General features: G+C 43.7%; 1 protein-coding gene across 2 annotated transcripts in view; it reads left to right on the plus strand.

Moving 5' to 3' along the window:
• SLC41A2 (solute carrier family 41 member 2) overlaps positions 1-18470 on the plus strand; it is a 705927-nt gene extending 687457 nt beyond the window's left edge. The window contains exon 11 of one of the 2 annotated variants that reach the window (XM_069629903.1): positions 16156-18470. In XM_069629903.1, the coding sequence (XP_069486004.1) occupies positions 16156-16341 (186 nt within the window). In that variant the 3' untranslated portion in view covers positions 16342-18470. The remainder of the gene's footprint in view (positions 1-16155) is intronic. The other variant, XM_069629904.1, reaches the window with a different exon arrangement.
• The last annotated feature ends 8820 nt before the right edge of the window (positions 18471-27290 follow it).

The raw sequence follows: 27290 nt of genomic DNA on the forward strand, positions 1-27290 counted from the left end.
CACTCTTAATTGATGGTGCCTTGTTCGATCAGGCCTCTTGCGAAGTTCAAGGGGTGGATTTCTCACTCTTCAGTGATGGCGCCTTGTTTGGATCAGGCCTCTTGCTAAATTCAAGGGGTGGATTTCTCACTCTTCAGTGATGCTGCTTTGTTGGATCAGGCCTCTTGCTAAGTTCAAGGGGTGGATATCTCACTCTTCATTGATGGCGCCTTGTTGGATCAGGCCTCTTGCTAAATTCAAGGGGTGGATTTCCCACTCTTCAGTGATGCCGCTTTGTTGGATCAGGCCTCTTTCTAAGTTCAAGGGGAGGATTTCCCACTCTTCAGTGATGCCGCCTTGTTGGATCAGGCCTCTTGCTAGGTTCAATGTGTGGATTTCTCACTCTTCATTGATGGCGCCGTGTTGGATCAGGCCTCTTGCTAAGATCAAGGGGTGGATATCACACTCTTCAGTGATGCCGCTTTGTTGGATCAGGCCTCTTGCTAAGTTCAAGGGGTGGATGTCTCACTCCTCAGTGATCGCACCTTGTTGGATCAGGCCTCTTGCTAGGTTCAAGGCGTGGATTTCTCACTCTTCAGTGATGGTGCTTTGTTGGATCAGGCCTCTTGCTAAGTTTAAGGGGTGGATATCTCACTCTTCAGTAATGGCGCCTCCTTGGATCAGGCCTCTCTTCGGCATAAAGCTTTGCTCTTTTCTGGCTACCAAGTTCCCGTTGGGCTAACATAACGGGCTGCCAAGGAATTTTCACCCCAAGCCGGCAAATCTCATCGCACGGATACAAAATTGAAAACTAGCGCTCTCCCGAAACATTGGCTGATTGTCAGGGGAGCTTCACTGTTAAGCTTTGCTGCCGATGAGATCGCTTTTTTTTGCAAACGGTACAATGCTGATTGAAAGCAGCATGTGGATTGCTGTAATAAAGTGTACTGTTCGGTGGGCTGTACTTAAAGGCATAGGAATACCTACTTATTTTACGTTGAAGATAGTGGCCAGGTCGGGTTTGTACTGTGGTTTCCTTACATTTCGTGTTTTCCAAGCAAAGTTTTATTTCCTTCAATATTTTATTTTTCCTTTCAAGCCGTGAACTAAGATAAGGACGTTAATTCCAGAGAGTGGTGTCCTCCCGCAACAGCGCAACAGCAGTCAGCCCATGCCCTCTGCACGCCCTACCCAGGGGTAGGACATGGACAGCCACATCCTTGTGGCCCTGGCTAGAATTGTGGGGGCAGCAAAACTGCGGCCATTTGTTAGCTGCAATATCGTGCTGCGGTAGCATAGTCATCAGAATACATTTGAATGAATTGCCTGCTAATCGGACAAGTACTGTTTGATTGGTGAGAAGCTAATCCTATTCAGAGAACTAATGTACTTGATCCACTCATTACCAGGGCTTAAGCTTTAATGATGGGGGAATTCAGTGCTGTTGCTTCAGGATGGTATAATATGCTCATGCACTGCATTCATCATGGCGGCTCGCAGCAGTTTCTGGGGAATATGCAGAGCTGTGGCCCTGGGCATCGCATATGCCCGAAGGTAGGCCTGGAAATCTAATCTGTTAACTAGGCCATGCATCCCTAGTTTGATATAGCATTTCCATGATGCCCTCTATTGATGGTGCACAGTAACTGCAGCCCAAGGTGGGTAAGGCTAGTCATGGGAGTGCAATAGTTGTATGGAGTTGAGAGAGCTGCTGTCACAGTGGCAGGGAATGTTAAATGAACCAATGAGTCAGGTCAGTGGCATGTAGTGTATTTGATTCACCTCCATTCATGGTATCAAAGTTCCTGAAATGATGCCTTTAGACGATTCTTGTGCTGCTTCCTAGGAGAAGTTCCCGCCCCAGGAGGATACCTCAGCGACAACGTGCTCGCCTTGGAAGCAAGACGAGACGAAACACAGGTTCGATCCCCGGGTCCGCGCTTAGAAACCCCTGGGTATTTAAGTGCGGTATAAATACGCAACTAAGACAAAAACAACTACGCAACTAAAACAAACAATCCCTTTAACAGCGCCTCAATGCCTGCGGGCTGTTGAGCGCTTTAAGAATATAAATAAATAAATAAAAATAAAAGTTGGAGCAGGCCTGCGCGGGAGAATTAGGGTGAGGAAATCTCAGTTAAGATATGGATAACTTGTCACGAGTGGGAACAAGATCTAAAATGGACTTGAATCTACGGTACACAACCGTCAGAGGATTCTGGTTCATCTATGGTCGGTCTATATTGGACCACAGATTGGATGTTTAAATTGGGCATGACGAATGAGGAGTCCTGTTGGGGCTGTGGTCGAAGGGATGGCACATATGCTTTTGCAATGTCCTAGAGTGACAGACTTTTGGGGGGAGGTTCTTGACAGACTGGATGTGATCTTAGGAGTGATGTTTCTTAGATCCGCGTGTGCTGTGATTTTTCTTGCAGGATCAGGAAGATGCGATGTAACTAAGAGTTACAGGGCTTGGATTGATAAAGTGCTGGAAGTGGCTGCAAAACAGATTCTAAGAATTTGGAAAACAAGGAAGAAAGAGTCGGTAGATGGTTGGTGGATTTACAGACATTGTCAAGCTATGAAAATTTCATGATGCAAAAGCAGAAACGTGAAGGCGAATACTTGGAAATGTGGGGACCATCTAATGAACTGTATCATTGAAATTGGATTTCGATTATAGTTGAAACTTGAAAATGAGACGGGTATGGGCATAATGAGATTACACATGTGGGTGTTTGTTGTGTGTTTGGCTGCGTTGTATAGTGTGGTTGGTGTTCGTATATTCTGCTGTTGGTTCTGTTTAATAACAAGTTATGGGCTTGGTAGTTTGATAGCCATGAATTGAGTGATTTTGTGAGAGTGGGTAGGCAAAGACTTTGTTATTATCACTCAATTTACTGTAATTCTTGTTGCTTCTGAGCCTATGTTAATGTTCTAAAGTTGAGGTGTCTGAGAAATTATCCTTAAACAAGAGGTGCGCACAAACCCAAGTCGTAGGTCAGATTATAGTAGGTGTTTAAAGGGTCAGAAATTGCTGTATAAGAGGTATGCGTCAGTAGTGGGGCCCAGAAGGGTATTTTCTCCAAACCCCTTCAAACAAGTAGAAACATGAAAATCGCAAGACCTCACTATCTGCACTGCAACCTATGTCAATGTGGAAAAGGTATGACAAGGCCTATAATGGTTCCAATTAATGCTATTTGATACACACTCAATCCACTTGAAGATTACTACATAGGTTTTTGTTAAAGTTACATAAACTGACGTTGTCAAACCTCAAGAAAGGTTCCAGGTTGTGCTGTTAGAACCCTAAATCAACTTGACATTTTTTTCAACAAAAGTATTTTTAATTTGTCATATGTTCCATAAACAAAAACCGCCAAATGTCAACACGTGTTTCAACCCTAACTGGGCCGTCTTCAGGGCGTAAACATATATCACTACCAAAAGTGATAACAAATTGTACATGTTTCCACACACAAATAACCATCATCAATGTTGGTCAACAAAAGGATTTAACAGTTCATGTATAAAAGCATAGAGGCAAGAATAAAGAAGAGGGATGGGGGAGGGGAAAAGAAAACAAAAGACATAATGAGTGAACAGTCCTTAATCTTAAAAAAATTTTCAATAGCATTGCAGTTCAGTCAAAGGTGCTTGGTGAGCATATCCACATCACAAAGGAAAGCTGTTATTAACTAAAAGGTACCTGATAGGTAGAGCATGTGGTACTAGTTGTATGCCCAAGGTTGCATGTTGTAAGGTACATTTTCCATCTTAATCTCAGAAAAACTTCCAAATGGTATGAACGATCTGTAAAAGCAGACACGACCTGCTGATGTCATACTTGGTCACCAGTGAGATAAGCAATTCCAGTTTAAAATACAAGTGGGAGTGAATAACAATCTCTGGCTTACCTTTAATTTATAAGAATTATATAGTAAGTGCGCAGTGTTCTTTCAGTGCGGCATAGTGTTCAATTTTAAACTTCCCAAATAAAGACTTTTTGTCCGCTAGCCATCACGTATTCTGTAGCATAGTACAAAGAAAGAAAAGGAGAGGGTTTTGTAGGTCTAAGGCCGAGCCTGTGTGTCTGAAACATAATGCAAGAACTGTAACGCGATATATGGTTTGTTGCAGAGCTTTGAAGACTTACCAATTAACTGCTTAAATGCGTTTGTGACTAGTGATTTCTGCCGTCTGGCCGGTAGCAGCCTTGTGGAATCTGGGTGTTGTCTGTGCTGACCTATAACAGCCCAGCAGGTAAAAATGTTACACTATAACGCCAATTGAATATGGCTCAATATCTGCAGAATAGAGATGAGGATATTGCTGCCCTTTTTGCCCCCCTGGGCACAGATAGCAATCCATTCAGAAACCGTATACACAAAACTGAGACACTGGCGCAAAAATTCATCATATTAGAAAGACTCAGCAAAAAGGAAATTAATAAATACTGGGAGCAAGTCTCACTTAAGAATTACCTCAAACAAAATATTATTCCTAGGGGTCTAAGAATATTAATATATCCGGACCTCATCCACCAGGATGATCAAGACCTAGCCTCAGATTGGGAAGTCAATCTGACCATCGGCTCTGAAAATATGATGAAAATTTTAATGAAAGATGCCGAGCGAGCACATACTAGAGTCACTTCAGAAATAGACCAGATCCAGAAGGAAATTTCAGAAATGCCTAATCCAACAGCAACCAAGGATAAAAACTATGACAAGATGCATACTATCCTAGGCGAATATCAAGATGACATCAAATTAAGGATGTTTTACAGAGATGAAAAAGACTATATTAATGACAGAGTGTATACGTTCCAGGCCAAATATGCTGGAGACCAAGCACTAATAAAAAACCCCAACATATCTCCAGCTACATCAGATATGGACTCTGAATCAGAACCAGGGACAATGAGCTCAGAGGACCAAGATCAAGAAAAAATCTTGGAGGAAGCACGACACAAAAGAAGCGGATTCTTGGCAGAAATTAAGAGGTACAAAAAGGGCAACATACCGAGCTTCAATCCAAATTTTTAAGCAAGTGCACTTTCAAAAAACCTTCCCTTTAGGCCAAAATACTCCGACATCTCCCACAACCTCAGAGGAAGAGGAAGAGGAGCAAAGAGGAGAGGGAATCTGAGATATAAGGAAAAGATTTACGAGATCCAGTCTCAAACAACCCAAGCCGAAGCCAATCCTCAAAGCCTAGTTGTAAACCTTTCTGACAAACAATTATCACCAAAACAAATAACTGTCCTCAATTATGGCCTCTCCTTCGCACCCAGTGCAGCATCTGACATGACAAAGGTACAAATAGACCTCTACAAATTTACCAGAAAATTGAAACTGAAGAAACATTTTCACAACAAACCCATATTCTACAAACCTCATACAACCCTATCACCGACCAGCACTACGAGCATTCAGGAAATTGAAAATATACACCTCCTTGCTAATCTTGCAGGAGAAGATGGCCAATCCTTATCTGAGATTCAAAGATCCTAGGTGTATACCAACGCAATATGGACATTTTGGAACATAAGAATAGATCCAAATTCACGCCAAGCACCATTGGAGACAATGCAATAGAAATCTTCTATAGAGCAATCACCAGGAAAATCCATCAATACATTGATGGGCAACATAGGGGTTACACTAGTAAGAACCCTAACTTGTCTAAATCTGAACAACAGGCACTTCAAGATCTTGCTGCGGATAACACACTGGTGATTAAGGAGGCTTTTAAAGGAGGCAATATTGTTATCCTTAATAAATCTGACTACATCAGTATGGCCCAAGAACACCTAGCAACACCGGGCTGTTATCAAATACTCACCCATAACCCGACGGCTGAGACTGTTCAAGAACTCCAGACATTGATTCAACATTGGTACCAGCCAGGCATGCTGACTGATGATGAAAAATACTTTTTGACTAACACCCGACCCCTATTGCCCACTCTCCACCTTCTACCTAAGGTACATAAACCTTTCACCAACTTACCATCTGTGAGACCTATCATGAGTGGCCAAGGAGGGGCCACTGAGAACCTTGCAACATACATTGACTCTTGTATCAAGGATCTAGTACCCACAATACCGGCGTACCTTAAAGATAGAACTCATACCTTACACATTCTTGGGAATCACACTACTTTTTGGTGACCCTAGATGTTACTGCACTGTATACATCCATCGAACACACACTGGCACTCAAGACCATTGACCACTCATTCAGATCCCAGTCAGCATCCCATGCTCTGCACCTTCAAATGCTGAAAAACATTGTGGAATTCCCTCTCAAATACAATCAGTTTATATTTGATGACAAATACTACACCCAAACCAAGGGAATAGCAATGGGTGCTAAGTATGCCCCTGCTTTAGCCAATTATTTTTATGGCGTACTTTAAAGATCTCCTTAATTTTCACAACAATCCTTACAGCAAATATATCCCCATTTGGAGGAGATATCTTGACAATGTCTTTGCAATTTGGGCAGGCACACTCATTCAATTCAATTAATTCATGCAGTTTCTTAAACAGAACCATTTTGGGATAAAGTTCACTGGACACATTGATGCCACAGGAATAATGTTCTTAGATTTTAAGGTTTACATAATTGAAAACCCCATACAGACGTTTAGCAAAGAAACAGCTGTGAACTCTATCTTGCATGCTGCAAGCAGCGATAGAAAAAATGTTATCAAAAATATACCGCGTGGTGAATTTTTGAGAGCCAGGAGAAACTTCAGTGAAGATAAGCACTTTGAAGCAGAATGTAAGTCAATAGTAGCCAGATTCCAAGAGAGAGGCTATACTACTCCAATTATTAACAAAGCATCACGAGATGTGAAAACAACTCCACAATCCTATCTTCTCACACAGACTACGGGTGCACAAGCCAAAAACCCTACCAGCTTTTGTAAGTATGTGAATTTTATCACCAGATTTATCTACCATATCTTGAACAAACATTGGAATCTCTTATTACTCGATCCAGACCTGGCATCCTATATTATGATCATATTTTCAAAAGCACCTACTCTGAGAAATATACTCTGTCCCTCGTTCTTGAAATCTGTTTCCAACAGACAGGGAAACTGGCTAACTCAGAATATCAAACCTAGTGGCTTTCATAAGTGCGAGACATGTAACTTCTGTCGGTTTGCCCTGTCACCCACTAAAGTATTCACTTGTCATGGAAGCTTGAAAGTTAACATCACAGACTTTATCAATTGCCGCTCTAAGTATATCATATATGGAATTATCTGTGTGTGTAAGAAAGTGTATATTGGCAGTACCATCCGGGAGCTCAGAATAAGGATTAGAGAACATCTGGCCAACCTGAATAGTCAAGATGCAAAACGGCCCTTTGCATCACATTGGCAAAATGAGCATCAAATGGCACATTGATGTGACATCAGATTTGTTGGTCTGAAACACATCAAGCCACACGCAAGAGGTGGTGATAGACAATTGAAACTACGACAAGAAGAAGCATGCATGATTTGCAGATTACGATGTGTGCAGCTTGGTTTAAACCAAGAACATGAGTTAAACGTATTCTTATTATTGATCTGTACAATATTCATTTAAGTGAACTATGCAATAATGAGGCTTGGTGGCGCTACCACATCACAATAGGCACACTAATTTACCAATTGTGTGTGGATTTATCCGACCCACTAATGCAGACTCAATACTATCTTAGTCAAAAGACCAGACCAGTGACTTTAGTGTTCTCACTACCTGGTGCACCATAAATGACTACCCTCTCCCTAGCTTTTAGTGACCTGTTTCCTGTTAATTTCAACCTAGCCCTTTACATGACCAAACTCACCTTTGCATACCACTTCAATGTGAGCTTTAACTTAGTGCTTTATCAGCTTTTGAGCCTATGTAGTCCATCACTTTCAGTGTCAATTATGAATGGTGCCGTTTAATTTCTAACAAGAGACACTAGCCACATAGCATGCATTTGCGCAACCTTGGCACTTTGTATATTCGATTTTTTCTGGAAAACTATATACTTTATAGCTTTACGCAGCATTGCATTTGCATTTTTTACCCACTTGGGGATTTAACATTTAATATAAATCTGCGCACAAGCGCGGACATGCTTTGCACTGCAGTTGCATTGCATTGGCATTTTGACCACCACATACAACCAGCAGGGTGGCAGCTCACGAGATACTTTTTACCCACGTGAGGATCTAATACTCAATATTAATTTGCGTATGTACTGCAAATTGGCGTGCTACTACTGGACAGCACCGCAGTACACAATCGAACCAACCCTCATTATGGTCCGTCTAATGGCTTTTCCGACCGGTATCAAATACACCTTAGAGGCTTTGAACTTAGATTTTCATACACATTGTTTTAGCATACCTCTAATTGATTTGCAGTGACAGACGGGTGAGCCTTGCATAGGACGGTACGTGAGTGAGCAGCACGGTGTTGCTAGGCAACTTGTGCTCAACCTGGTCACATGACCAAAGTCTATTTTTACCTGCTAGGCTGTTATAGGTCAGCACAGACAACACCCACATTCCGTAAGGCTGCAACCAGCCAGACGGCAGAAACCACTAGTCACGAAGGCATTGAAGCAGTTAATTGGTAAGTCTTCAAAGCTCTGCAACAAACCATATATCATGTTACGGTTCTTGCTTTATGTTTCAGACACACAGGCTCTGCCTTAGACCTACAAAACCCCTCTCCTTTCCTTTCTTTTTACTATGCTACAGAATATGTGATGGCTAGCGGACAAGAAGTCTTTATTTGTGAAGTTTAAATTTGAACACTATGCCACACTGAAAGAACATTGCGCACTTATTGTATAATTCTTATAAATTAAAGGTAAGCCGGAGATTGTTATTCACTCCCACTTGTATTTTAAACTGGAATTCCTTATCTCACAGGTGACCAAGTATGACAACAGCAGGTCGTGTCTGCTTTTACAGATCGTTCATACCATTTGGAAGTTTTTCTGAGATTAAGATGGAAAATGTACCTTACAACATGCAACCTTGCGCATACAAATAGTACCACGTGCTCTACCTATCAGGTACCTTTTAGTTAATAACAGCTTCCCTTTGTGATGTGGATATGCTCACCAAGCACCTTTGACTGAACTGCAATGCTATTGAAAATTTGTTTAAGATTAAGGACTGTTCACTCATTATGTCTTTTGTTTTCTTTTCCCCTCCCCCATCCCTCTTCTTTATTCTTGCATCTATGCTTTTATACATGAACTGTTAAATCCTTTTGTTGACCAACATTGATGATGGTTATTTGTGTGTGGAAACATGTATAATTTGTTATCACTTTTGGTAGTGATATATGTTTACGCCCTGAAGACAGCCCAGTTAGGGTTGAAACACGTGTTGGCGTTTGGTGGTTTTTGTTTATGGAACATATGACAAATTAAAAATACTTTTGTCAAAACATTTTTCAAGTTGATTGAGGGTTCTAACAGCAAAACCTGGAACCTTTCTTGAGGTTTGACAATGTTAGTTCATGTAACTAAAACAAATACTTATGTGGTAACCGTCAAGTGGATTAAGTGTGTATCAAATAGCAATAATTGGAACCATTATAGGCCTTGTCATACCTTTTCCACGTTGGCAGTGCAGATAGTGAGGTCTTGCAATTGTCTTGTTTCTATATGTTTATGTTCTGTTTAAGGGTCTATGCAAAGGATAGATTTTTAGGTATGCAGTCAATTAATTGTGAGGTGATCCCCTGTATTAAAGTATCTTCCATTAATGGTATATGCAACACTAGATCCGAGGAGGCTGAGTCTGGTTTAGAGAGTGAATATGTAGTGGTTGTTACAGATTGAAAAGGAGACTGCTTGGATTGGTGGGAGGAGAAGAGTAACAGGGGGAGGAGGGTTGTAGTGGGAAGTAGGTGGATAGTGGTGTAGGCAAGTGCAGTAGTAGCAATGTGGAAGAGGTGAGTAGCGGTAGCGAGGGAGAGCAGTTGAGTGGTGTGGGTAGGAACGTAACATCAAAAGGTGGAGGCAAGATTCAAGAGGAGGGAAACATCGGAGGGACGGAGGATTGGTGGGAGAGGAGTAAGATGACAATTGAGTGTAGAGAGGGAGAGGTATACGTGAGTGTCGATGAACTAGCTAAAGTCCAGCACAGCTAGTATTAGCCCCATAAGAACACTAACCTGTGGAAAGTCAGAAAGTCCCAGAAGGAGTTAGACAGCACCACTTAGGGAGTCACCATTAGCAAAAGCCAGCTACAAGACAGCAGGGATTACCGCTCGATATCACTAACCTGGGAGTTCAGTGTCTGGTTTAGGGCGGTCCTTGCACAGGAGACTAGAGAGGAATGGCCCTCAGGCTCACAGATACTTCAGTAAAAACCCATTGACCTTTCTTGAGTCTCCCAAGTGATTTGTGTCCCATCAATTAATCTAACGAAATGTATACATTCTTAATGTCTTGCATGTGCCCAACATTCCATTTGAATCACATTTCACACATTGTGGTTTTGATTCAGTGATCTTTTTATGTTTACCAAACAAAACACAGATAAAGCCACTGGCCACTCTTATATCTCTGTTAGTAATGCTGCAGAGCAGGTCCAACCCTGTGCCAATAAATGCATTTAAAGCGGGTTTAAAGCTAGTCACATCTATACATATTTGCAAACTGTGTTTGCACGTATAAAACGTTGAACCCAACAATAATCAGTTTCAATACACTCCGCAAAAAACAGCTGTGCGCAAGTAGGTTTGAAACTATGATGCTTTATTTTGTAAGTCATTCAGGCCCTGATTTCGTGACATGTGAAGTAGGGTGGAAAGTGATCAGGTGGAAAGAGAATTGGGCAAGGCATGAGAAATTGGAATTGAGAACCAGAAGGTAGAGTTGAGCAAACTGTAAAGCACCATCCAGTGTGAGATTGCTGAGACAGTGTTGGAGATACTTGAGGAGAGGTCATGGCTAAAGGTAGGAAAGGAGATTTGTGTCTTATCGAAGAGGTTATGGGAGAATCCCAAAGAGAGGATGTGAGTTTAAGGACAAATAAAGTGTAGATGGTCGGGAAGAGGGGAGTAGTAGATCAGGGCAGAGCATTGCAGGATGGTGGGTGAGGTTGGACTCCCATAAAGAGACTGGTGGGATTAGAGCTGAAGTATTCCAGGATATGGAGAAAAGGAGGCCATCCTGGGATGGGTGGTCTCTTGGATTCCAAGGTTAGGGAGGGTTGAGATAGTAGGATTGTTAAGTGTGCAAGGTAGCAAAGCGATTCAGAAGGCTGAGTACCGAGAAGAGCTTGGGCGGTGAGTAGAGGTTAATGTCAGAGACTGGGGTTAGTGCAGTTTTAGTGGCGTGATGTCTAGAAAACCCAGATCCTCCGTGCCAAAGTAACAAGTAATCTTGTTGAAGTCTTCACACTCCGGGATTTTGGAATAGTCAGAGGAGGAGAGAGACAGGCCAGTAATTGGTCAAATAGTTTGTGTCCACCGGTTGCTTCTTAATGATGAGTAGTACTGTGGCTGTCTAGAAGCAAGCAGATAACATTCAATGAAGGGGAAGATGTTGAAGAAGAATGCAAGATAGGGGAAGGTAACTGGCGCTAGCTCTTTGATAGTTTGTGTTGAAAGGGATAACCTGGAGCCTATAAGCGGTTAGATGACCGAAAGATGGGTGCCAACTCAGCAGTTTATCTAGGGTAGGAGGAGTGAAGGCTAGAAGGAGTACTGGTGAGTTGGGGAAGGGGAGAAGGACAAGGTTGTTAGTGGATTGCAGATCATGAAGGTCTTTGATGTGAATTAGGTGGCAGTTGTTGATTAAAAAAATCTACTTTGAGGTGGAGCCACCATGGCTTGGAGAGGAGAGGCTTTACGGTTGAGTGAGGAATTCAGCCTAGAGAAGTATTTCAATTTGGCAGTGAATCACCATGAGTATCAGGAAAGCATTCTTTCCTCGGTTGGTGCCTCCCTCTGGAACAGCCTCCCTTAAACTTGAGGAGAACCATCTCCGGTTCAGGAAGCATGCCTCAAAACCTTTGTCTTTGCTTCTGCTTTTTCTCCTCCTCTCCTCTGCTGCCCTCCTGGCTGTAACCGGTACTGCACTGGCTACCTGGACACCCTCTGATCTCGACCCAGGTCCCTCCCCGACCAGCGTCACACACCAGCACTGCCCACCTGGCAACCCCCGCACTTGGGGACTGTTCTGTATCCCTACAGTTCCCCCTACCAGCCATTGACACCTGAGGTTCGCACTTACCCATGCACTTGCCACCTGCTGGCCGTTATTTTACTTATTGTTATTATCTATTCCCATGTACTGCACTGTCCCTTCCCCCCTTCCCACACACTTGCGCGATTTGAATGACACCTGGCCTAGTAGGATCATTGTCCGTCCTCCCTTTGTTGCTCTCCCTTGCCTCGTCACGCCTTGAAACACTTGTCTGTAGGCGTGTTATAAATGCCATATATTATATAATATCATTTCAAGTTCATAGGCCAAGGAGTGGGGTTTTTTTCTACGAAAGGGCAACAACTCCCATTTTATGAAAAGAGATAGTTTATACAAATGCCCCCAAAAACTGAGTTTTGTGGTGAAGGGTTAAAAGGAGCATGTGAGGGTGACCAAGTGTTTGTGTGCGGGGACAACCCTATAAAGGGACAAGGAAAGGTAAAAACGAAGACAATTATAAAACATCAGATTGAAAACAATAATTTGCAAATTCTTAATGATCCATAAGGAGGGGGATGCAACATGTTATGTACCTGCTTATTACGCGCCGATAGCCCGCAGGCATCATTGAGGGTGAGATGCATGCAGAGCTATGGGGTAATATATGGGGTAATACGGGCCAGGTGGTGATAGAAGGCGCGGGTATCGTAGTGGTACTCTGATTGCGTGCCAAGAGGTAGAAGCATTGCAAGGCCTGTTCACTAGAGGTTTGAGAAAGGAGATACGGCTGGGCAGGTAGTTCCCCCTTCAGCTAGGTAAGGGGCTAGCGCAAGTCAGAATTATACTTGCATTCAGAGATGGACAAGGTTGGAGAAGAGGAGGACTAGAGATGTTGGAGTAAAGGGTGCAGTGGTCAGATGGTGAGCGTCAACAGTAGGGTAAAATAAGCTATGGGAAGAAGAAAAGATTAGGCAAGAGGCAGTGGAAGGTGGGTAGCGTGTGGTCCAAGAGCATGATGGAGTCAGGTTCTAGTTGGTGGTTGTTTATGGATGTTGCAGTCCCACAGGAGAGCAATGTGGGCTTCTGTCAGAAGGGAGTACTCTGGAAGGTCAGGAGCGGGGGAGTTATTGAGGGTGGCAGGAGAACTTCCTTTATATACGGGTCTGCGGCCAAAAGGGGAATGCAAAAAGTAAAGGAACTGGGGTGGGGCAAAGGGATTAATTAGCCCTATTGATCATTTGGCTGACCCCACCCCATTTTCTTTGTCATTCCTTTGAGTGAATAAAAGTAGGAGTCAGTGTTAAGGGAATAAGGGCAGCGAATTCAGCAGTATTATGTTGGGCAATCGGGTTTCATTTACCCCATAACCGTGAACTGCCAATTGCATGAGTCAAAATGGTCCCTTGTAGCACGCTCTGTTCTCTGCTTTTCCTGAATCTGGGCATCGCCTTTGCTGTTTCTCATGTTTATAAAATCTCGTTACTATATCAAAGCCAAAAGATGCCATGTTGGCAATATGCAAAAAAGCTAAACTCCAGTATGACACATGGAGTAGAATACTTGCAAGAAAAAGGGTGCATTAAACATGATCACCGTTCCGTTCTGCTATTGATCTGCATGGTGTGATGAATCCTGAGATGTCGTCACTTCTCTCCGAGGCGGATCCCCTTCCCATGAGGCCAGGGAGGTGGGACCGCTAACTGATAGCCTGCCTGCGGGTGGTACTCGGTCGGAGTATCTCACTCCCCCTCTCGGAACAAGAACAAACATTTAGGGAGAACGCAGTAGAACTACCCTCACCCAACACCTTACACCCCTCCTTACCCAATGCTTCCATGCACCTCTTCAAACCTGAAGATCCACATTCTACTAATAGTAGAACCAGGTATTGCTGCTGTGCCTGGAAAGTTGACATAACTAAAAGTACTGAGATGAGGTGGCTCAAGAGAGGCATCCCAATTACCATGGAGCCACTAACAACAAGGACTGATGTTATGGTAGGGCACGACAAGCCCTATAAAAAGGAAACTGAAGAAGGACTCTGCGTCTTCTACCACAGAAGCAAGGAGTCTGTGTCAGCTTCCCGGGAAGTTCAAGCCGGGCGAAACGTCGTTGACGCTGAAGCAGCAGCATAGACAGCAGGAGACCTACTCCTACGGAACAGCCGAAGGAGTGGCAGACCCCCATCTGCTATGACCGGATCTAAACAAATACTGTTCCCTAGTAGCAAGTGAGAGGGCGAGAAGTCACAGACGACGAAATAGCCAGACTCGAGGAGCCGCTAGAGAAAGCAGCTGGTCGGACCAGTAGGGAACCGGAGAAGCTGGCAAGAAGAACCACAAACCCTGGAAGAGCCAGTGACTCATCCTGTTTGGAAACGGGTAACTGGAAACACGGGCGACCCAGCAGGGTGGAGTGGAGAGCCAAGGATAACCACCAGAATTCCTCGTCCTAGTGGGAACAGAAATACCATTGGCCGCCAGAGAAGGGTCTGGGACCTGCAGACAAACCTAGAGAGAGTTAGAGGTAGTCTCCCTCATGCTGTCGGTCAAGCAGAGCCACTGACCACCAGGGAAGGGTCAAGTACCCGAGAACCAAAAACTAACACAAGTCATCTTCTTTGTGACAGTACCTGGAAGAGAAGCAACCCAGGTCTGCCAAATGCATGCAGTAAGGATATATGGGTCTGGGACCTGCACCCACAACGTAAGGACTATTATACGCTATCTTCCCCAGGGCAGTACCTAGCAGGGAGTGAACTAGGTCTGCCTGAACAAACCAGTAGAGAGCTGAACTGTGAAACGAAGTGTAAAAAGCGGCCAGGGGAAGGAGACATTCCCCCTGGTTATTGTGAACTGTGAATGCCAGCCTGAGAAAGGCCTGGGGAAGGGATACATTCCCCCTGGTTATTGTGAACTGTGAATTCCAACCTGAGAAAGGCCTGAGAAAGGCCTGGGGAAGGGATACATTCCCCCTGGTTATTGTGAACTGTGAATTCCAACCTGAGAAAGGCCTGAGAAAGGCCTGGGGAAGGGATACATTCCCCCTGGTTATTGTGAACTGTGAATTCCAACCTGAGAAAGGCCTGAGAAAGGCCTGGGGAAGGGATACATTCCCCCTGGTGTTGTGAACTGTGAATTCCAACCTGAGAAAGGCCTGGGGAAGGCCTGAGAAAGGCCTGGGGAAGGGATACATTCCCCCTGGTTATTGTGAACTGTGAATTCCAACCTGAGAAAGGCCTGGGGAAGGGAGATATTCCCCCTGGTGTTGTGAACTGTGAGATAAAGCTAGAGGAAGCCCGGGTGAAGGCAGTTGTTCCCCCTGGGATTGTGAACTGTGAGAGCAAATCCAAAGGAGTCATTCTCCCTGGGATAACAAAATAGTGAACTTTCTGGTCGTGTTAGAGGATCTGTAATCCTTTTGTTTGTTTCTGAAGTACTAAAACTAGGCAAAGGGAGTCATTCCTCCTAGTAAGGAACTTGCAATGAAAACTGTGCCAGGCAGTCAGAGTGCAGGGAGTCCTTCTGCTGGACCAAGAACTTGGGTGCTACTTATTACTTTAGTTATGAATGTAAGAGACCAGAGAATAGGGGACATTTTGACACATGACGGTGGACTCTTCAAGTTACTAAGACATCCTGACAGACCCATTAGCACTGTAGTTGGGGAACGGAAAACCCTTGTAGAATTTAGAGAAAGATGTATGTTTGTTTTGATTTGGAATTGTAAGGCGCCAAAGCCCACAGGCATCAGAGCGCAGATAGGTTTTCTCTTTATTTTTATGCCAAATAGTATATAGCAATCACTATGCCACCTGTGTGTCGTCTCCTCTTTCTGTGCCCTTACAATGGTTCTGAAAAGTTAGAAAATTCACAAGACTGTCATTGTAATATTCATTACTGGAAATATGCTTCATTTCCCAGCATATTGCAAAATATTTACAACTCGTTTTTAAATTCCTTTCAAAAGCCTGACTTTATTTTTTGTGTCCCTGTAGGTGTTTACCCTGCTGTGGTTTGCTGACTGGATGGTTCATCACATTTGGAGGAAAGGGAAGGATCCAGACAGTTTCTCCATCCCTTACCTCACAGCGCTTGGAGACCTGCTTGGCACTGCCTTACTGGCCCTCAGTTTCCACTTTCTCTGGATCATCGGGGACAGAGACGGGGATGTGGGCGACTGATGCCCAGGATACTGATGTCAAATAGTTGCAGTCCTTCTGCACCCAGAGTTAAAGTGAAGCTGCTTATTTTGGCTGATAAGGGAGTCTGCTCAAGACAATGATTTGATGAACTTGAAGCGGGAATAAGACCACTTTTTACTCTGTACTACAAGAAGAAAAAACAGTTTGCTGGTTGCCAGCGCACCTTAATGATAAGCCAAACCTTTAGTATATATTTTATTTTAGAAAAAATGATTTATTTTGAAATTATTAGTTTTACATGTAATAATCTTATGACACATTGATAAGTGCGCTTCTGGTACCTCTAGTTAGATGTAGCATTGCTGGCGGTCACCATGTTGGTCCTCCGGCATATCATTCAATGTTAGAAATCCTTAAAAGCACTTATGCGTCCTCATGCAGGGCTCTATCCCTACTGAGCACTAGCTAGGGGACTGTTAGATTACCCAGACTCCTTGTGGTTGTGTTCCATCGCCTAGGAGTCCTGGGCAAATTCGCTTCCAGTTTTACATATTGCCTCTTCTCTTTGAGGGCTTCGGCCCGCGTCCACCTGCAGACAGGCTATCCAACAGAAGTGCATTCCACCCTGCAAGATCAACTCAATATTCCACCATTTCTGAAGGAAGTTGTGGCTAGTGAGTACATGTTCCTTGTGCTTCCCGTTTTAAGTGCAGCTGTCCCAGTTGAGAGGCCAGGAATCTGTGTCCTTATTTTTGAGCATTCCTCTTAAATATATCCGTAAATGGGATTGTTTGAACTCGATTTACTGTCATTGGTTCCATTGCTCTAGTGCCCCCTGGAGACTTGACCACCCCTGTGGTGCAGCAATTCATTCATTCATTCTATTATAAGATGACTGCCAACAGCATTGCATTCCTGCTCAATGACTGACTTAAACCCACAGTGGTGTGTCCCCTTTTTACCCCTCTCCCCCTTTCTTGCCTTGCTCCTTGCCCCAGTTTTTCTTGCCCCTTCTACCTCAACCCCTACTCCATCCCCACTCTCTCTTGCCCCCTCCATCGCCCCAATCACCCTCACCAACCCCACTCCCTCTTACACCAACCCAACTCACACTTAAACTCTCTATCACATTCTTACTTTCTCTGTTCCCTGGCACTTTGGACTCGCCATTCCTTATTTAGGCATTTGCTCTTCTGGATTCCTTTCTTCACTTTAAGAAATGCTAGCATTATTGGGTAGAAATGGTGTAGGCTGCAAACAAAATATGTGTGTGGCTGCCAGAGCACACAATTAGGTGATGACCTCCACCATTAGGACGTCTACATTATCCAGGAAAAAAACAGGGCTGCCAAGTCTGGCTGTTTGCATCCAAGGCAAAACGGATTGTGCCGAGCACTTTGATACCATAAGAAGAGAAGCTTTAAGTGTGGAATTGAGAATAACACGATCAGCGCTTGTAAAAACTGTTCTTTTAAATGTCCTCTTCTCTGACTTGTTCTTTTCCTTTGGAGATGTTCGTCCCTGGCTGTTTGATTGTAATTGTGGACACATGCCATTGCACAGTCAATATTTACAGTAGCTGCCACATGATGTGGACATCGTCGGAGCATGGGTGGGCATGCGCGGTCTGAAGGCACTGTGCCCCTTTGTGTCTCTTCTGTACTCGGCCTCAGCCCACTGTTGACTCTCGCTCCTCCCTGCACTTCTGGCTTCATTTCACACCTGCTATTTTGGGCTGTGCTGTTGAAGTGAATGGCTCCGATTGAGAAGCTGCAGCGAGAACCCACACCGGCTTAAGGGTGCGGCTGGCTGTTGTGCACAGAATAGTTGGTGTCATAGGATTGCACCCGAACCGTCTCTGCAGGGAACCATTACCTCCAGGTACTCCGGTGCCAAAGAGCAGTGCCCAGCTAACGAGGCATGAGGCAAAGTCAAAAGTATGCTGTTATTGAAATGGTACAAAAATGGTAACCATATGCATCAGTATATTTACATATAAATGAACTTTAAAGACAGCTTGTTTTGTGTTTTATTTATTACTATGTCAGTATTTGTTTCACCTGCTGTTACCCACCAGTACCCCTCGTAAGCACTTTATTGTTTACCATCTACATCTTGCATCTCTTGGTTTTCCTGCTGCTGTGCATTAAAGATATATTGGTACCCTGTATCAGTATTTTAAAGTCTTGCTTTATTTTAAAGGTTTCCACCTGTAAAAGTTTGAGAAGCCACCCTCAACATGGGGCATGGGGGATACTTCCCTTCCCACTCACCTGGTTATGCAACAAACTGTTAAACAAATTCTTTTTTAGCCCTATCTCAGACACACATCATGCCCCTTGGATCCCTCTCCCCTGAGCTAACAATGAGCTAAGAACCAGGCCGGTGTACTGGAAATGTATGGGTATTTATTTAAATTAAAAGTAATAGAAATTAGCACGAAAATGTGAGATACCACTTTATCCGTGGCCCAACACAATCAACTTCTCCTAGCATAACTAAATCCTAAACGTAAGTTAAACAGAACACAATCCCAATTCTTAACTTTATGCAAAGTTCATTTCACAAAAACACTGATCAATAACAAAGGCACTTATGTAATGTTGTGCGATTTTGATTTTCCAGCAGACTTAAAAGGGTAGCAGTAGGATTTCAAGATTGGTCATTATGATTTCGTCCACATGTTTGGTTTAAATTAAATACTGGGTGATTTATTGGTTTGTTTGTAAGGATCTACACAGTTTTGTCCCCACCCACTATAAAGGGAAAGGATTCAAGGCAAGCAGACTCCCCCACCTTATGGTTTCCCACGGCTCAGTTGTACTTGCATAGCAAGCCTGTGATTTAAGGTTCAGGAAAGCCAGCTGCATCCCAGGACACTCTAGAAAGATAGGGCAGGGGTCTGGTCACTCCACTCTCAAAGATGGCCGCCCGCTCTCCACCATAGGACTCAGTCAGCTCTGAGGCCTTCTTAGAAATAGACGGCTCCACTCAGATGAACTCTCAGCAATCTCCTCTGGTGTCTCCTTACAGCTGTCAGATGGTGGGTTTCAGCAGCCTTCCTGATTGTCTGTCTCTTCTCTCTGTCCTCCTGTCTTTCTCCTTTTTTCTGTCTGTTCCTCTGTGTGTCCCCTGTCCTAGTGCAGTCCCCCTTATTTAGCAGCAATGACACCACCAATTTTACAATCTTGGGGAAGTACCTTGCAAAAATCCCTGCCACTTGGATTGGACAGTTACCCTTCTCCCTCCAAGTCAGGATTGGTTAAGGGGTCTGGAGCAACATATGACAATTCCCAATTGTCATCGCCCCTTTGTTCTCCTTTCAACCTTTTTGCAAAAACTAGATATGTATCACTACTTCATAATTTTATTAGCAACTGCCAAACTAAACCTATTTTCTGTTTCAGCTAATCATGGTGAATTAGATAAGCCGACACCCAAATCTGTATCATGTAGTACGGCCATGTGGCATCTTTCTGCCGTTTCCATAAAAGCACAAATGTTATGAATATCTAAGTTATTAAGCATATCCCTAATTTCATCTTCCACCCGCTCACCAACTGTCACATTTGGAACATGGTCAGATCAGCTAGAAACACATCTTAGATAGCCATAACAGTTCCATGAGTCGCACCTGGATCAATTTTATATCCCCAAAATCGCCTGGAATTTACATAAAAAAATCCATCTGCCTTATGATGACTAAGAAAAAGGCTTAAATGATAAGTCCTTTTAAATTAATTGTGAATCTTCATGTGGAACAAATTGCACTGGCTCCTGCCTTCCGGCCATTTGTTTTCACTGGGTCAGCCTGTGCCCAGTTTTTTATTAACAATCTCCTTTGAAGTAGGTACTCCCATTTTCACACATATTACTCATGCACCAGCCAAGGGTGACTTTCCTTGAAGTCAATGCTTTCCGAGCCAGCAGGTCTGGAGAACACTGAATTTCCACAACTTTAGCAGGAAAAGCTATTGTGGTTGGTCATTAGATGGGAGATGTGACATGCAGGCTGGGAGTGGGAGTTTTCCTTGTGAGGTTTTGCCCATAGCCTGTCCAAAGGGTCTGCCTTGGGCTGACATTTTCCATGAAGACAAAGTGGCTCTTCAAATGTCACTGGAGGTTTGGTAGATGAAACATAATATACATTGCTTTTGGTCAACCCGCACATCATGTTCTGTTTTCCAGACATTTTTCTGTGAGCAGTGATTTTTTTTTCACTTTTGCTTTTTAAAACTGTTTTTATTGGCACACACATGTGCAGTCCGTTTTGGTTTTCAATGTTTAAAAACCCCGTTTTCCATGTGACGGGGATCTTTGATTCCTCCTTCCTTTGCAAATTAAAATTCTGCTTATCAGTTGGTAATGACAGGTAGCCCCCTTTTCACATGGCTCTTTAATTTTACTTGAAAAACAACAACAAAGTCCAGGCCGCTTTTTGTTTCAGTGTTTAAAACACCTGCCATTCATGTGAATGGGACTTCTGTTGGGGCCTTTAAATGCACCGCACATCCCCCCACCACTCTGTTTTTCCATGACTCTTTGTTGGGGAAGAGCAGAGTGGGGTTTCATTAAGCGTAATTTTCTTCATCAGGGAGTGGGCACTCCAGTCTCCACTTCCATCTTTGGGTTGGAGGGGGTGGCATGACACCCCCCACCCCCCTTTCTGCCTTCCTTTCCAGGGCCCTGGTGTTCTCACCGGACTCCGCTCTCACCTCCAGGCTGGAAGTTAAGGAGGTTAGTTCTCTAGTGAAAGATAGAAAAAGAGTTTCTGTACTTTTTACACACATTTTTCCCCCAGAAGATGTACATCGAATTTACAACATCATCAACATACAGTTGTAACATGACATTTCCGTTTCACAAAACACAATTTATTTATTTTGTTAATTTGTACAATAACACCAAGTAAATTACTTCCTGATATATACACTAACAAAAAACATTGTTAAAGGGACGTTATGCTTAAGTTGCACTACTAAAAAAACAGTGAAATTCAATGGAAAAATGTTGTTACAGGAACGTTATGGTTACAGGTAAAACCGAAAACCCCCCTGAAATTCGACAGTTATGGTAACATAAGCATTTTTGATGTTGTGGGGGTTAGAACTTGCAATGCACACTGGTGGCACGAGTTATGGTTGCTTAGCTTACCATAACTGTCGAATTTTTTTTTTTTTTTCTGGGTTTTACCTGTAACAATAACGTTTCTGTAACAACATTTTCCATTGAATTTCACTGGTTTTTTAGTAGTGCAACTTAACCATAAAGTCCCTTTAACAACGTTTTTTGTTAGTGAACTTCATAGGTTTTTAGTAGGGCATTTTAAGCATAATGTTGCTTTAGGGTAGTTTTTTCAGTAAAGGGAACAGGTTTTTAGTAACATATATAGACTTCACCTGGTTGGCGTATGTGCTATTACACAGCAACTATCCATTGGACTATATTAGTGACCGCATGTCTGCATGTTCAAAAGCCCTTTTAAGTAGTTTTGGAAGCGCACGTGTTTACGTTCCAAACCTAGACCCATGCATAGGTCATGCACTGTATGTGGATAACACCTCCCCTGTTGCCATCCCTACGTATTCATGCAGTAGGCTACCACATTTAAAGTATTGCTGTCCACTTTGTGGGTGGTTCTGCAAACTTAGCAGTGTGTGGCTAAAGTACTCCTAACTGTATAACGGCCATTGGTAAACAAAGAACAGCAACCAGCACTGTGACGTGGGCATGTTAAATGTGCCATTACTTTGATTTATCTGCTGCTTCCCTTTCCATGACCCGTGAAACTGATACATTGTGTGTGCACTCAGCAGTGTGATAAAGTATGAACAGGGCGCGTGCCGGTTATACAGATGAAGAAAACATGCAAGTGGGACAGTTTGTAGTAAGTTAACAAAATTGCAAAGCCGGTGCACCTCCTCACGCCCATGCTAGTGCATGTAAAAGCAAGTAAGGAAACAGCAGAATATGCAGAGCGCAAACAATCTTACTGGTGGTTAGAAAAGCTATGTATGTGCGTGGGTTGCACAGAAGAAATGGCTTTGTGGTGTCAAAAGAGAAATTATATTGTGCCTCCTATTGCAATAAATATATGTATATTGGCCTACGCCAAGCTGCTCGAAAGTCGTTTGGGAAAGAATCCATGTTGCAAGGTCCTGACCTTAAAATCAATGTAAGCCGCCATTTTAGGTCAATCCGCCATTTTAGGATTCGCTTTGTAAAAGTCACCCTGTGAGTTAAAATGGTGGACAATGTCATTCCAAAATACAACATGGCCGTCTTGACCTCTGTACATAGTTAATATGTAACTTTCCTGCAGGCCACTTGTTGAGGTCGTGAACTGAGACCTTGTCCTTCGTTGACCTGTGTGTAAGGGATTACTCGTGTAAAGAAACGAATCCACAAGCATACTATAAAGACAATGTATTCAAATACTGAACATAGAACACTTGTTTAACCACATTGTATTAATGTTTAAGAAGACTAACATGGAAAATCCCAGAATGCACAGTTGCTGTATAGGCTTGTTGATAAATGTATTAAAAGCAAACCAGTTATATGCGGTTGTTCGAGACTTGGCATGATCCCTAAATCGATGATGTATTAATGGAATATTAACCCGAAGTGGGGCTGGACATCGTGCACACAAAATGTATAAAAAGCCAATGCATTCTAATGTACAGCGTCTCTCACTGAACACATTGAACCACGCTGGAGTTCGTTGTGTTGTACTGAGGGGCAATAGCCATCTGAGTTTGCTCTGTTTTTGTAACTGGATTCAGTATCAAATAAAGTACTTTGTATGTTTCTTTGTAACCCGTGTTCGGTGTATTTCCTTTTGGGGTACTCAGCCTCGATATTTTGTTTTCGGACCGGGATCGGACGGTGTGACAAAAAGGGGCCCCACTGAACGAGATGCGACACCTCAGCAGCACTGCACGACCCGATCCCTGGACGATTAGCTTGTGGTCCGAGACGGCATCTTGACGAGGGTCTTCTTATCGAGGCGGGCAGATTTGCCGAAATCACCATACACGAGGTAAGATCAGTTAGGTTAGATTCTTTGAAATCCGATCGGACCGCCTTAGGTTTGTTCAGGTGAGTCGTGACCCGACTCTTAATTCAACACTGATAATTTGAATTTGGTGCATTGTATCTGCAGACACAATTATTGACCAGGTAACACCAATAATTTGATATGCCTGGGAAATTGTCTACCTGCTTCAGGGCGTTGTTCCGCAGTGATAGACAATCTTTGGAATTTAGCCGTCCGGCACCACAGGAGGGGTCGCCGGCATGTACTATGTACTGTAAGCATGGCATTGGAAGTATAGTATTTAATGACATTTGGCACAGACAAACCCGACATGCCTCCGAACTTCAGTGGCCAATCGATGGTAGTTTTGAAATCCCTCGTATTGAGTATTTAGAGTCAATTCTATTAAAGAGACCTGCAGCATTTGAAGTTTTGCAGAATTGGAAAAAAGAAGAGTTGCAACAACTTAAAAGTACAGAAAAGCATGCGCGCCGTCATAAGACGAACACCGAAAAAGCATAAAAGCATTATTGTATGACCAAGATAAACATTCTGAATCGACTAGGAATATGGATAGGGCTTTCTCACTTGGAATTCAAAAAAATATATCCTTCCAAAGACCTCCATGCTTCTGATGAATTCATAGATACTTTGTTAAATGAACGAAGGCCTGGTGCCTCTGCGCCACCTCCGTTTGTTCCTCTTCCTGCTGCTTTGCCTCTCCCTCCTGTTATTCCTGCTTGTCATGGGCGCTACTCCCTAGGGGCCAGGACTGGCCCAGCGCCCTCGGAAGCAGACCCGTCTTCCACTACTCCGGACCCAGCAGCCCCTACAGGGGCCCTTTGGACCGTGTCCTGGCACCTCTGGCGCCAGGCTCATGAAGGGTTTCAGTCCCGGCGCCATTGGCGCCGGGCTCATATTGATAAACAGTGTAATAATGCTTGGGTGGACTTACCTGAGGCAGACCATGCTGCATATTTACCCAGAACAATCCAGTCTGGTTGAAGTCCCCAGCCATCAGGGCTGGGAGGAACTATTCCCTCCATTCAGGAACTCTTTTCTTACCTGGGTGGAACCGGTGGAAGAACACACACTGGAAGCACTTCTCTGCTATTTAAACCAAGGCCGATGGAAAACACGTGCTTTGCGTTATTCTGCAGCAGGACGCTCACCGAGTCGGCTCCTGCATCCCAGGTCCAGAGTCATCTTCAGCTTCCGCGCAGCAACCTGTGGATGAAGAAAAACACAGAACAATACTTACCAGATCCCGGAATCCAGTCACCGGCAAAACCTGCAAAGAATAAACATAAGGTTAGAAAAGTGCAACTCGCTCGCAGCCGCGCCCGCTTACCTGATCCATCTGTGATTGCAACGGAGCTAACCGCGGCCTTCTCTTCGGCAGCTTCTCTGCACCTGAAAGGCAAAGGACATAATTAAAAAGGGGTTCGGGTGAAGGCAGTCGCATTCATCTTAACTTACCAGTTTTTGCACGCGCAGAAGCAGCCGCATAAACCGCAACATCCCGGCACCTGAAAAATTGAAAAAGGACATTATTAGAGGAGCCATTAAAAGTGGCCAACGATCATTATACTTGCGTGCATCGGCACGTGCAGTGGGAACGGATATAAAGCCCGCAGCATCCCGGCACCTGAAAACTAGAAAAAGGACATTAGAGGTGCCATTAAAAGCGGCCAACGAACATTATACTTACGTGCATCGACATGTGCAGCAGCAATGGAAAACTACGCCCACAGCATCCCGAGGCCTGAAACAAAGGAAAAGGGACATTAATGAGGTGCCCATCTTTTAAAGCCTAAAGACTACAGTATACTTACAGGCATCCGCTCGTGCAGTAACTGCGGCATCGCTCTTCGGCATCCCAGCACCAGTGCCACAACTAAGGCCGCAAAAGACTTGAGCCTCAACACTGAACTCATCCAGTGACGTAACTGGAATCCACGCACCCCTGCACCAGACGCAGGATGGAGAGCTCAGCATTTATACACCTAAGGTGAGAACTCGCCGAGACAAGTAGAAAGCTAGACTGTGGAAGAAACTGGCGTTTGGTGGGAGAAGGAATCCCATCAAACGGTGATTAACCCTTTTTCTTCCACCTGCAGAAAACTTACCCTGCAAGTCAGACATTCGATAAGAGGAAGCCCAGTCCTGAGAGACGTCCGACCTCTACGCTTCTCAATTGAAGAAACGATAGCAGCCCAGCCGGGATCAGCGCCTCCGTGGGAATCAGGATCATTGCTCTACCTGCTGTTGTCCCCGTTGTTCCTGCTCCTCCTAATGTTCCCCATCATCCAGCTCCTCCACCTCTTCTTATCGCACCAGTTACAGTACCTCCATTGAATTTGCCTGCTCCTCCTCTTCCAAGTGGTCCTGAGCCGCTTGTAATCGATCGAGGTGCAGGGTCAAAGGTTATCACTCACAATACTGTACCATCGGAGAAGAAACGTGAGTTAATTGCATGGGCTAAGTATTGTATCGAGAAGGATGATCAAGCTAAAGTTTTTGCCACACTTTGTAATATGGATAATTTTTCTGAGAAAAATGTTTTTATTGAAGGTTTAGGGATTCAGTTATGTGTAATGTGGGGAAAGTTAAATAATACAGATCTCCTGCAAGGGTTAAGGAATCTAAATACTTCAGCGTTTTCTAGAGACAATGTGGAGAAAGTAAATGAGCATGTTGAGAGGTTATTTGGGTATAGAAAGGAGTTAGAAAAGTTGCAGAATGAGGATGACGAGGAGGAAAGTATGTATGTACAGAAACGGTTCCTTCCTTGTCGTAAATCGATATCTGAGGAAGCACGAATTTGTACGAAGGACGCGCTTCGATGGATTTCGGATATGTCGATTACTCCAGTTGAAGTATATGACACATATAGTCAGTATACGCCAGAAATGCAGAGGAAAGTGATACAGGTAATGGTAGAGTACCTACAGGATGATTGTGTAAAAAGAAAGATTAGTTGTCCCACAGAGTTATTGAGTATTTACAAGAGAGCATTTTCATTTGACACTTCTTCGACTGCTTTAGCACTCGATTTAGCTCTGTTGCTTAGTAAGCGTTCGGAGTCACCTACTTCTCAGTTGCCTATGAGAGAAGTTCCTCCGACATTTGTACCGAAGGTTGAGGTTGCGGCCGATGCTGCACAGGGTATAGTTGCTGTGAACATTCCTGCACATTATGTATCACAGTTCGTTCACGTCCCGTTCTCAAGACAGGAAGTGAATACTATTAGTCAATCTATTCCTGATATTAGGAAAAATCTGACAGGATTCTATAAAGAAATAGAGCCCGTCTTGCAATCCCCAGTATTCACCTTAGTCGATATTGATTTGTTATTCCCTGTACTCCTGCCCGTAGATTTGTGGAAGCAAGTTAGAACTATAGATGACGTGCCAGGGTTGGAAGATACATGGGTAAATATAACTAGACTCGATGGAGAAAGGCCAGCTGGTGAAAGACCGCCTCAGGTGATATTAACTTTCCCTGATAGAATCATTGCTAAATTGAAAACCATAATTCCAGAGAAAAGAATTATATGGGACAAACTTAACGCCTGTGTCCAAGGAAAGTCTGAGGGTGATACCGAGTTCTTTAATCGGTTCGAAAAGGTATCCTCGGATTTCAGTGGACAAGACCTAGGCACAGAGTCTGGGAAAAGGTTATTTGTGGACAAATTTGTGCGTGGATTGCTGCCTGACATCCAGCCACAAATGATGTCTTCTGAGAGCGCTTGGCAGGCGAAATCGAAATCCGAAGTACTGCACATGAATCAGTACTACGAGAACCGTGTCAATAATGAAAAAGATAGAGTTGAAAAAACGAAAAGGTGATTTGAAAACTAAAGTGCTATTGCAGCAATTTGTTAGAGGCCCCAGAGGGGGTATTTCTCAGATTAGAGGTCAGTATGTCCCGCAAGGATATGTGCCCT

The sequence above is a fragment of the Ambystoma mexicanum genome, chromosome 12 (assembly GCF_040938575.1).
Source record: "Ambystoma mexicanum isolate Mex_15411 chromosome 12, UKY_AmexF1_1, whole genome shotgun sequence".
NCBI classification, from domain to species: domain Eukaryota; kingdom Metazoa; phylum Chordata; class Amphibia; order Caudata; family Ambystomatidae; genus Ambystoma; species Ambystoma mexicanum.